At 37.8% G+C, this 13,036-nt stretch overlaps 1 protein-coding gene across 7 annotated transcripts in view; it reads right to left on the bottom strand.

Annotated features, from left to right (window-relative positions):
• Nucleotides 1-2,567: 2,567 nt before the first annotated feature.
• The window catches only part of ELF2 (E74 like ETS transcription factor 2), a 103,049-nt gene continuing 92,580 nt past the window's right edge, over nt 2,568-13,036 (bottom strand). For all 7 annotated transcript variants that reach the window (XM_011220885.3, XM_002916136.4, XM_019796300.2 and 4 more), the window contains 4 exons: nt 10,318-10,404; nt 6,598-6,790; nt 5,172-5,516; nt 2,568-4,781 (listed from right to left, as the gene is read on the bottom strand). In XM_011220885.3, the coding sequence (XP_011219187.1) occupies nt 4,154-4,781; nt 5,172-5,516; nt 6,598-6,790; nt 10,318-10,404 (1,253 nt within the window). In that variant the 3' untranslated portion in view covers nt 2,568-4,153. The remainder of the gene's footprint in view (nt 4,782-5,171; nt 5,517-6,597; nt 6,791-10,317; nt 10,405-13,036) is intronic.

The raw sequence follows: 13,036 nt of genomic DNA, 5'->3' as shown, positions 1-13,036 counted from the left end.
GTCAGAGGCAAGCCACTGGCAATGCACCAGGTGCCCCATCCCAGACATTCTGCCCTCAAGGCCACCCCTCTGCTGGAATTGCCCTTTTATTTTCACTGTATCAGCAATCTCTGGCCTTATTTTTTCTGTAGCCTTATTTGCTTAGCCCTTCTTGCTACACTGGATAGCACTGCCCACATCTAGAACCTCATTTGTCCTGGTAATTCTCTGTGAATCTGCTGATTCCTTTTCTTCTCTCCTAACCCTTGTCTTCACGTACTTTATATTTTTCAGTCTTTAGACTCACTCAATTCAAAGTGGACCACCACCCAACCTGGGTGGTTTCCAAGCCTATTTCAGAAATTTTTATTTTGATTTGTGTCCCTTCTAAGTAAATAAAGTGAACTCATATTTAGGTGAAAGCACATTGGTCTAGAAAGTAGCCATCTGTGGAATGGCCCAGTGAGGTGTGGGTGCCTGGAATGTCTGTAGCCCAGGATTCACTAAAAGAGTAGCAAGAGAGTAAGGCTTGGGAAGGTAGGCAGAGGCCAGATAAATGGACTTAAATGTTTTACTCTTAACTTTTATGTTGTTAGGAAGAGAGTCCATTGAAGAATTTATTCTTTAAAAGATTTTATTTGGGGGGACATATGCAGGGGGAGAGGCAGAGGGAGAGAGAAAGGGAGAAGCAGACCCCCTCTGCTGAGCGGGGAGCCCGATGTAGGGCTCCATCCCAGGACCCTGGGATCATGACCTGAGCCGAAGGCAGACACTTAACCGACTGAGCCACCCAGGCGCCCCACCATTGAAGAATTTAAAGCAATTTCAAGGGAGTGATGAAATTTGCATTTTACAATGCTCTCAACTTGTAGTACAAGAAAGAAAAAAAGAGTAGAGGAAGGCTTGGTGAGACAAACAGTAAAGGTTGGGAGGATGGGAAAAGCAGCTGCTTAAAAGGTAGTGTCAATGGGATTTGGTGAATGACTGGAGGTAGGAAGTAAGGTGTCTAGAATGGTCTCTTCTGGCATGAGTAATGGACTGCTGGTAATCTCATTTACTGAGCTTAGCTCAGTAAACAGATTTTAGAACAGAGTTCAACCAGACACTCAGGAGGAAATCAGGAAATTGTAAGCAATTAGATAAACCCACCTGAGTCTTAAAACTCTAGGCTAGAACACATTTGGTAGAAAAAAACACAGGCATGGATGAAATTATCTTAACCATTAAGTTGAAGTGAGATCTTAAACACTTCGCTTGCTATACCAGGCACTGGTTCTAAATCCTTAACACATTAACTCATTTAATTCGTATACCTACTCTGAAGATAAGGAAAGAGACCCATAGACAGAATCTTGCTAAGTATTAACATTAAATAGGAAACTGAAGGAGAGCAAAGCAGACTAAGACGACTGGTCAGGCGGGAAGTAAATCAGAAGGATGTCATGGAAAACCAAAGAATTTTTAAGAAGTAGGCTGAGGCACAAGACCACATGAAAAAATGAAGTATCTATTTCATTTTACTACTGGATTGTTGGACCTCAATGAGAACTGTTTCTCTTAAGCCAGAATTCAGCTACTGAACGGAGAGCAATAGGCTGTAGACTTGTTGGAACAAGAAGACCAAGAAGGTATGAAAGGAGAGGAGGGTGGAGTAGAGGAGGAAGGCACAGCTGCCTCCTTCCTGTAACAGATGAGTAAGAACGGACGCCGGAGTCAGTAGATGCTCTTACAGCAAAGGGTCCAGAAATGGAGTTCACAGCTCATGACCTCCGTGTTCTCTATAAAGAGGTATACTGGTCATTTGGTTAAGCAGGGTAGTAAGGCTGGAATTGCTGCTGGAAAAAGACCTAAGGAATAAGGGGCCAGACTGCTGATTATTGTTCAAAAGCCCTGGTGAGACTGGAATACATAGTGGCATCAAGCCGTTACAAGGTTCTTCAATATACCAGACACGGTGTCTGGAAGGGTTTGGAAGGGTTGAGATTAAAAGCCATACCACTGATAATTTTAATCAGAAACACTCTGATTGGGATATACTGTCTACATCTGTTTCCAAATCTAGACCTTAGATGTACTTATTCTGAAAGAGACAAAAATGTCTAGGTAGAGTGGTGGAGATAAGCTAAGTAGTTCTGACTTAACCCAGTTCGAAACAACTAATATACGGGGGGTGTTATTCACTCAAAATTTAAGTCTCTCTAGCTGTCCTCCATGGCACATGACTTAGATTCTTAGCAGATATGTTACCAAAACCAACACATGTCTGAGTGTCTAATAAGCTCAGCGTTTGGGTATTTTTTGCCCTCCAAAAATATGGAGTATGACTAAAGAAATGAAACTATAGTGCAAAAAAGACAATACAATTAAGTGCCAAAGAAAATGGAAATATTTAGGAAATGTCTTAAAAGTAGGTAGAATTTGAGCTTAATTCCCAAATGGGATAAGAATCAAGTGAGTGTTTCTGAGCTTTTATTAAAAAGTACCATCGGGTATGTTTGTGGAAAAGAGAAACTATTACAAAGGGTGCTGTTATAAAAATCTTTGTCGACCTAAGTACTGTCTGATCGAATGCACAACTGAAGGCCACAAAACATTAAGTACCAGTTTATTTAAATTTCTAAAAGATGTAAAAATAGACAACTTTTCTTTGTAGTAGAAAGAGCATTAAGATGTGGGGTCACAGGACCTAATTTGGTGTGAAATTAGGAAATCCATGTAATCCCTCTGGTCCCTCCATTTCCTAATTTGTAAAAGGGCTAGAGTATTACTTAATCATCTTAACCCTCAAAAGGTCTGTTTGAGAAGTAACTGGTCTGATTTGAAATATTAATTCTTTTAAGTGTGGCCAACATTAAAACAGTAAACTCGTAGTAAGTAGAACATTATAGTTCATGATAGTAATTAGAAAATAAGTGGCAACATGCAGGTATTTGCCAAATATTAATGTAATGGAACAAACAGAAGGAAAATTTCTTCACACAGTAGTTGGGAAGGAGAAATAAGACTTGTATACTTAACTAAAACAGTGTCTCTATACTAGCTTTTGAATATTGTTATAAATATCACGAGAGACCAAAACACAACATAAATTTCATTTCTATATTTCAGAAAACCTACTTGAATACACTTTGAAACAAGAGTACAACAAAATAGAATATACTTCAAATGTTGAATATACAAACTATTATAGTTCAAATCTGAACACTGGTACTTTCCCTCTTAAACTTCAACTAAAAAAAAAAAAAAATAGGAAGGAAAACAAACAAAAACACCAGGTATTAGAGCTACCTGACAAAAATTCATGCTGAGCCTGAACTTCCAAGTGACAGTAGAACTGAAACTGCTATGTCTGCACAGATGGCAGGGTTAAGTGAGTGACACAGGCAGGTTACAGCCAAAGGCCAGAGCCAACTGTTAATTTGTCCACAATTAAGAAACTGACAGACTTAAACTACCATATAAAATGTTACATGTAAATTCTATAACAATACTGTGCTAGGTACAAGATTTTTAAAATTTTTCTTTTAATAAAAAAGCTTTACACAAACAAGCCATTAGCTTATTTCAATAAAGAAAACTGAAAATTAGTCTAAGGCCTTTGTTTTAAATCCGCTTAAGCTATATGATATTTTAAAAAATCGCACTAGATCTTTTTTGCTATCCTCTTTCTGAAAAGCTTTTGGATCCATTTTCAATTCACATTCTAAAATACCTATATTAGCAGTCTTCACATAGCACCAGTTAAGTGAGTTCTGTGTGAACACAGTAATAATTGCTGGTATGCATGTAAAATGCATCAAAAATTGCTATATGTAACAATGAGATCACCCATCCCAACCCCTCCCCACTGAAAACTATATGACCTCTTACAGAATGTTAGTGTTCCAAGTCTTAGTGTAACTTGATATTGTAGTGAGTTGCTTGGTCCCTTTCAGTCCCTTTCCTTATTGACGGGTTCAGCTGTTTTGTCCTGTAAGAGGCAGTTTTCTGTCAGCATCTCCGTATGTAGTTCATTTCCCACTGAAACATGGGGTAGGTAATTTATTTCCAGTAAGTCTGATTGTTTCCTTATATGCATTAAAAATGTTTTAAAGTCTTCTTTTGACTTCTTGATGACCTCCCTTGCAAATATTTGTTAGCACTCTAACAGTCACATCCACAGTAGAGCTGCTGTTCATTTCTCACATGTCACTAGTCCTTCCGTTTTCATAGTTACAGGAAGGGCAATAGCTGAAGGCGCACTGACAACCACTACGTGGGTCACTGTCTTATTTCCATCTGCTGGTTTTTCTTCTTGTACCAGCTGCAAAGTTTTCACGTCATGTTCCTGCTTTTTTGCCACGGCTTCCGATTTTACCTCTGGCCCTTTTATGACCGCACTGATAACTCGCGGAGGAGTCTGGCCAGATGCCTGCTGGGTAGGCACTGAGAGTCTCATGACAGGTGTACCGTGGGCTATTGAAACGGGGGTAAGTGCTCTCACAGCCAGCGGGGTGCCAACAATGTTAATGCTTCCTGATCCAGTCAGATTTGACTTTGTCTGCAGTTGACACTGTGCAAGTTGTGTAGCTGGGATGGTGATAATTTTGGCAGGCTGCATGGTGATTTTGTCTCCATTTTCAGAAGAGGCTGGCATCACAGTAGGGATTGTCTGAATAACTACCTTTGGAGAAGTTGCTGTTGTTGGACTACTGCTGGTTATTAATGGTGCACCTGCATTAACTGACTGAACTGCCACAGTCGAGATTTTCTGACCCAATGATGTCATTACAACAGGTACTTGCATTGCCACACGAACTGTCCTGGTAGATTCAAAACAGTTGATTTAATGTTAAATTAGACAATAGGTTTCTTGAGCAAAAAGATGAATGCAAACCCATAATGTACAAAACTAATGCTCTCAAATTTTACAGGTGTACTGACAATTTAGAATATGAAGAATATGAAATATCATGAAATAGATTTTAAAAACAAATGCTCACATTAAGTTCCATCTATAAAACCATAAAAAATCCAATTCAGGTTAGTTGAGACCTTTACTGTTAACAATAAAATACATTTAAAAGACCAAGCACCTTTCAAAGTCTGGATGACAGTGGATTCTTAGGCTGCCACCATTAAAAAACGGACCTTTCATTTTTGCTAAAGAACTTTCTAAAAAGTAAACACAAGTAGTGGTTTCCTTCACTGACCTTGGAGCTGCTGTTGCTGGCACAGATGTGGTAGTAGGAGACCTGGATGGAGTATCATGACCAGGGGAAGTGATGTTCACAACTCTAGCTACACCCTTCTCTGCCCTGGAGCAGTTCAGAGATGAGTTTTTTCCACCACGAACAGAGGTTGCTGCTTTCAGGAGACTCTCTGCAGACAGTGACACTCGTTCTAATGATTTTTCATCAGCAGCTGCTGCTAAATCTTCATTACAAGTTTCACTTTTGTCGTCATCTATGACCACTATGTTTTTGGGCATATCCTTGAACTGATATACAAGCCTCTGTCCTTCAACCTTTGCAAGAATACCCCTTTGGTAATAGTATCTGTAATGGAAACAGTACTAAATGAATCAAGTGTATTACATTTTTTGCCCCCCCCAAAAGACCATGTAGAATGGATACTAACAGAAACATTCACTTTTTCCTGTTAGAGATGAGAAGGAGCTCTTACTGGCTGGGGACTGTTTAAAAGGCTAAGAATTTGGGGCGCCTGGGTGGCACAGCGGTTAAGCGTCTGCCTTCGGCTCAGGGCGTGATCCCGGCGTTACGGGATCGAGCCCCACGTCAGGCTCTTCTGCTATGAGCCTGCTTCTTCCTCTCCCACTCCCCCTGCTTGTGTTCCCTCTCTCGCTGGCTGTCTCTATCTCTGTCGAATAAATAAATAAAATTTAAAAAAAATTAAAAAAAATAAAATAAAATAAAAGGCTAAGAATTTGGATAGGAATGAAGTTGGAACCTGGTGCCACAGGTCCTTGAACCTTTAGGTTTATAAAATAGCTAAAAGTTCTTTCTTAAAGGAAGTAATTCAACCTAAATACCGAATATTTTACTGTATCTAATGGCATCAGTAAAAATTCAGCTGTGATTTACACAGGTTATAAAAAACAATCTGACGTTATGTAGAAAAATCACTTGAGCTGTGCTTAGTGGAGATAAATCTGTGGGATATGTGAATACTGTCATATAAACTATGTGTCCATTTACAAACACCCTTAATTAGAAGAAGCCATGTACACTGCAAAGTTTTGTGGGTTTCTCAAACTCACAAAATTAAGAAATTTCATATTAAGATAAATCCATTATAACAAATTCATAGGAACTAAAAAGCTGTATTAGAACCTGTTTCATTTGGGTTTAATTTCCTTAAAAGTCTTCAACTTCTCCTATCAAGGAATAGTCGTTAAGTGCAAAAGCACATTTTTCTGCAAAAATGGTTGTCCAGTTTTTAGACATCTAGACCAAAATCTTTCTCTCCATCTACCTCCAAACCTAAGAAACTCCTCTAGAATATCCCCCCAAATTAAAAGTTACAAAAAGGGGTTTTTAGAGCTTGTCTGTGAACAACTAATAGACAATACAGGGGTATGTAGGTTTTATTTGAAAATTCATTCTCTTCTGTTCCTACCTCAGAGCTCGTCCCATAGTTTCATAGTTCATATCTGGCTTGTTCTTATGCTTTCCCCAAAGTTTAGAGACAGCCTTTGAATCCACAAGTTTAAATATGCCTTTTTCTCTCTGAGTCCACTTAATATACCGAGGACAGGTATTTTTATCTTGAAGTAGATCTAAAAGAAACTCCCACAAATAGGTTGTGTTTCCTTTGAAAAAATAAGACATTGGTTAAAAATTCATTAATATAATTAATACATAATTAAAAGCAAATATTTAGGGGCATTTCAATGGCTCAGTCGGTTAAGTGTCCAACTCTTGTTTTCTGCTCAGGTCATGATCTCACCGTCATTAGATCAGGCACCACATCAAGCTCCACGCTGGGTGTGGAGCCTGCTTAAGATTTTCTCTCTCCCCCTCTCCCTCTCCACCCCGGCCTCTACTCACACCCTCGATCAAAAAAAAGCAAATATTTAATTATGCTGGACAAAAATTCATGAACTAGTAAAACAAATGTCCTAAGAGTCTGGTATTAAGTAACTGACTATAAGCAATCATTTATATATAGTGTCACATTGTGTTGCCTAGTAAATTATATATACACTATATTTCATTATAACATAATCCTAAATATACCTGTTTGCTGGTTTTCAAAAATGATATCCTATTTATGTTTACAGTTATGATACTAATATAATGGAGGTCCTGAATTTTATACTATTATACATCACCCTATCCTAAATTTTGAGTTCAGTAAAGGCAAGGCAAAGGCATAATGCATAGCACAAAGTGAACCTGAATTAAACAGAATCCAATTTACTGATTTACACAGATCTAAACCATAAATAACATAAATCTGAACCAGTATGTTTATTATATGATAAGCCCCAATTCTATGATCAAAATTCATCAAAAGGCACTTATTTGTTGAGAAAGCAAGCAATACATGGTGAAATCTGAAAAACTTTTAAGATTTTATTTTTTTATGTAATCCCCACACCCAACAGAGGGCTGGAACCCACAACCCTGAGATCAAGAGTTGCATGCTCCAACGACTGAGACAGCCAGGCAGGGACCCCGAAACATATTTTTCTTTGATATATTTTCTTTGATTCACCTTTATGCAGGAACTCTGAAGTACATGTCTTAATATATATTAAGTACAAAGTACCCATGACCCTTTAAACATTATCTTTCATTATCCTCTGGACTAATCAATTTGGATTTGATTATCAGTGAGACCTATCTTCCTCTAAAAACCGGGTTTTTAAAAAATTGCTAATCTCTCTCTACTGACCATACCCAGTGCGATGAAGACAAGCAATGTGTTAGGATTTCATTATATATGAACAGTTGAGTAAATATATTTGTGCTTCAGTCTTAAAAATATGAACTCCTTAAACAGAAACACTAAAAAGTAACATGGCAATTCCTTTAACTAGTCAAGTATTCATCAAACGCTAACTATATATGACATTTGATCACGTGACTAGCAAAATTTGAACATAAGCTATTTCTGCAGAATAACATAGTTATTCATCATACACTATGCTTCTTCAGTGTAGTAGAGGGTACAGAAGAGCATTTAAAACTTGGGTCCCTGCTTCAAGGAATTTAGAATTGAGCTGGGAAGGGAAAAGAAAAGTAAATGACAACAATATGAAAAAGGAGTAACAGGTTGTGAAATGAAACAAGATCATAAGGCAATGCATAATTATATTCCAGATGAATGACAGAAAATGGGATTTCAGGAATGAAAGTAGATTAGTAAGACCTAAAGACTTGGAAAGATGACTAAGATTTGCATAGAGGAAAAGGAGAGAATCTGGGATTCAGATAAGGAACTTAATAATCCCCCCCAAAAAGAAAGCATGACTTTTTTTCCCCTTCCCTTTGGAGAGTGGAGGATGGGCAAGTAGCGGGCACTGGTTATGAGAAGATCAGCCTTTTCGGAATGCTGTTTTTCTTTTATTCCCCTTTTAAAGCCTCTAGGGCCAGAGGTTCTTAAATTGATCAAAGAACAGAAAAGAACCCTGAGAAGGAGAAAATTAGAGTACACACACAGAGTACACACAGTACCACTAAGTCACCAGGTCATCTCTAGGCTCCTAGTCACTATCCCTTTACTATCATCAAATCTAGATCCAAATTACAGGCTTCGTGAGACGAACTTCTAAGGGTGGGAGGCTTCCAAACTAAGCTACTGCTACTCAATCTAAATGCTGATGCTCTTCCTTGGGCATTTCATTTTCATTCTGGAATTCTCTGAAAATTTTAACCCAGAGTTGAGACCAGGTGCATCTCTTGACCTAAAAAGATTAACTTTCAACTTTACAATGTTCTGTGTCTCTGAAATCCCATTGCATCAACATCAGTACTTCATAAAAACTCTTACTATTAAACCCTATGTAACTTTCAACTACATTAAGATGTGTACTTGGGACATTTTTGTGATCAGGAGATATCAGGCCCTATGAGTGGACATAGTAAAACTAAGCTTATCCCGGAAAAAACTTCTGAATAACGTAAATAATGCCTTATACAAAGTAGGGATTTGAATGCATCCATGTCTGTGGAGTTAGACTCAACAACATTCCTCAGCTTGTCTTTGGATACTCACTCCACCCCAGTTCCCATCCTCAAAACTGAAAGTTCTACATCTCACTTTAAGGAAAACACTCAGAAAACACTTCTTTATCAGATAAGGTAGTTCATTAAGCCTGTAACAGACACTATCAGCATTTAGATTGCCATTCTACAGAAGAAACACTGGGGTCTTTTTTAAGATTTTAAAGTACTTCCTACACCCAACGTGGGGCTTAAACTTACAACCTCATGATCAAGAGTCACAGGCTCTAGCAACTGAGGCAGCCAGGTGCCCGCGATTGGATTTTTAATCTTTAATCTTCACATTCAACACGCTGCCTCAAGTTTGATAATAAAAGACTGACACTTTAATAAAAGGTTATTCTGATTGGCAAAAACAGGTCATCACAAAGTTTTTCTCCAGTGTTAAGCATCAGGTCTTTGAGTACAAGAGACCACTGATGATGGGAATTACTTAAAAAACAGTAATAATTGTATATTTACAGTTTAGCTTTCTAATATTTGCTATTAACTTGTATCAGTTAAGAAATTATATATCAGGGGCGCCTGGGTGGCGCAGTCGTTAAGCAGTCTGCCTTCGGCTCAGGGCGTGATCCCGGCGTTATGGGATCGAGCCCCACATCAGGCTCCTCCTCTGGGAGCCTGCTTCTTCCTCTCCCACTCCCCCTGCTTGTGTTCCCTCTCTCGCTGGCTGTCTCTATCTCTGTCAAATGAATAAATCTTTTAAAAAAATTATGTATCAGAAATAAGCCTTAGTTATAAACCCACCCCTTCAATCCCAAGTGGCTCCCTATGAGGATGAGTGCTGCCAGACATACATAGCTCCACTAAGAACAATGGCCCTCAAGAAGGCTGTGCGTCAGACTGCACTTGAGATGACCTTTTCCAAACACACATGCCTACTGCCTTTTACTCCCCCGTAGTGTATGTATGGCTATAGAATCTCTGGGGTAGAAACTGGGAAAAAGCTCCCCAGGCGATGCTCATATAGCCCTCCCTGATTACGACTTACTACCAAAGACAGTACTTCACCTGTACGTGTACTAGAAATCATTTTTTTACAAATGCAAAAATGTCAACTGGAAAAAAAAAAGTCATCTCACCTCCAAAACAGCCCTCCCCAAATTACCTTTTCCTTCTCTGGGTTTCTTCTTTATACCTAACTCAGGAGACCCATTGGAAATTGGTGATTGCTGGGTCTTTGGTTTACGGCCAACTGAAAAAAAATAAGATCGAAACCATACAATGAAAACAGGAAAAATAACAGAAGCAAGATTAGCAGACTCTTTGATAACACATTATTCATGAAAGTGGACACTAATTTGTGGATTCATATACTCAGTGTATATAAGAAGCTGTGTTTAAAAGGAACATGAAAAGCACGTCTGCAATTTTAGATTCCAGCAGTTAACTGGCAGTCATTTCAGTGTATACAGCAAGTCAAGTACTACCCAACCTATTATTTACTCGGTCAGAGCCCCAATTTGCTAACCTCTTTCAAAAAGGCAGCAATGGAAACAAATTCTAGTACAAACTTTTTTCTTTTCTGTTCTACAGGATTGTTAGAAAAAACGTTACCTACCTATTGCAGAGGATCTGATTATCTGAGAAGCCCTTTGAGCTCAAATGAGGAAAAGTAAAAAATATTAAACACTCTACTGCTCTGAGCCAATCCAGTCACCAGAATTTAAGCATAAGTGTTCAAATTCCCCCACCTCAATGTGCAGGTACATTATAAGGATAAAAAAAAATCCTTCAATTAATTATTTCATGTGTCTAGGAAGTGTGCCCTTCCCTTTGCTTCTCTTCACTTCTACCAAAAAGTTCTCTCAGACAGACTAGCATCCACAATAAACAGAAAAGCAAGAGCTATACTTATACTAAAGAAGGCATAGGCTGAAATGCATTGTTTTCAATCCTCAGCACTGATAAAAGAATGCCGGCAAATGAGGGGAAGCCTCCTGAAAGGCTGGGAATAGTCAAGTATATTATAATTTGCAGATTAAATATACTATTACTAATTTGGTGATTGTCATACATCTGGGATTTCTGATATCACTCTGGTCTTCATTAGCAAGGATTATTTAAAGCTAAATAAAGACCTAAAAAAGTATTTTATTTCAAAATACATAGCTATTATATTCTAGGATTTCATTACGGTAACTAATCAAGAGGATGTGTGCTCTGGCAAAAATTAAAAGGGAAAGTTCGCTGGTCTCCTTATTAGAACAGAGATTAATTTCTCAACCTAAGTAATATTTAGAATACAAATCAATCAGTAATAAGACTCAAACAAAAACAAAAAACCTCAACTTCCTTCATCGAAATGTTAGCCTAAAAAGGCTTAATTTATTTTCATATAAAGCAGTATTTCCCAAATCATACTTCTTAAGAAATAGTTTATTCATCACTAGGAAACAATGTTCTACAGTCAAATTCATTTTTAGAACACTGCATGATACCTTGTCTTGCAGATTCACAACATACATAAGTATATTAGAAGCTCTGGAAATCAAAAGCCTCTGCTATTCAAAAATAACCTAACTCTGTATGTCCCAAATGAACTTAAGCACAAATAAATAATGTATACATGAGATATAATTTTTAAATGGTCCTTCATTAAGATCATTTATTTTCAAACATATAAAATCAATATTAAATTGGCAAATTATTTCCTGGTTTATATCATACCACATAGGCACATCAACCTATTCATCTAGAGGTCCTGGTTCCCAGCTTTTTATGGTCTTTTCCATCTTCTTTTAAATCTAAAAATTTCTTGGGGCACATGGGTGGGTCATTTGGTTAAGTGTCCAACTCTTGATTTTGGCCAGGGTCCTGATCTCAGGGTCGTAAGATGGAGCCCCACGTTGGGCATGGAGTCTGCTTGAGATTCTCTTTTTCTCCCTCTCCCTCTCCCCACCACCTCCGCTCATGCGTGCACGTGTGTGTGCACTCTCTCTCCCTCTCCCTAAAAAATAAAATAAATCTAAAAATTTTGTAAGTATTTTGTAATAGCTCCTATCAAATACAACCAGCTAAAGGATACAGTGGGGAAATGGGTAAACAGGGCTATTTATGTGTATGCCTTTTGTTTTTAAACATTTATGGCAAGAAGTAATTCTTCCTTCTAATTCTCTCATTCATCATACCTCTCGCAAGATACATGTAATCTATTACATGAGGGAAGGCACTCAATCTTATTCTTCACTGTGTCCCTCACAGTAATGAGCACAGACACATCAACATCACAGCAATTTGAAATAGGTCTAATAAAAATACCCTTATTTCTAACACAAGTTTTCTTATTTTTGCCTTTCATTTTTTTCCTACATTAAAATGTAAAGAATGAGATACAGAAGAAAGTGGAATTAGATGAGTACCCATTTATAGAGAATTTCATTTCTTTCAAGTTTTACCACTGATTCAAACAGGAAAAGGACCCACTTGCTGCCCATCTCCTAGGGATGTTGCAGGTGTGCGGGGCCTTTGGCCTTACCGAACAGGATCAGGAGTCAAACAGTAAGTGGAAATGTTCTTTACCCACTGGTGAGTTTATTCCACTTAAAAGTCCTTATTGGCAATCTTGGTGTTTTAAGACAAAAGGTATAGGGAAGAAAATAGTATTGGCTTTTTATTTTAATGCCCACAAAAGTGTGGGAAGATAAGATTAAAAATAGAGGAAATAAAAAAATAAAATGTTTTCTAAAAAAAATAACCAAGTACCTAAAAGGATCAGAAAGCAGATAAACAAGCAGTGAATCTCGGATCTTCCTTCTACTTGTCCAGCATTTGTTTTAATTCCATTTTCGGGCAACTTTCTTTTTTTTTTTTTTTTTTTTTTTAAA

The sequence above is a fragment of the Ailuropoda melanoleuca genome, chromosome 5 (genome assembly GCF_002007445.2).
Source record: "Ailuropoda melanoleuca isolate Jingjing chromosome 5, ASM200744v2, whole genome shotgun sequence".
NCBI classification, from domain to species: Eukaryota; Metazoa; Chordata; class Mammalia; order Carnivora; family Ursidae; genus Ailuropoda; species Ailuropoda melanoleuca.
The sequence above is the reverse complement of the archived record's forward strand: the minus strand, read 5'-3'. Positions and strand labels throughout refer to the sequence as shown.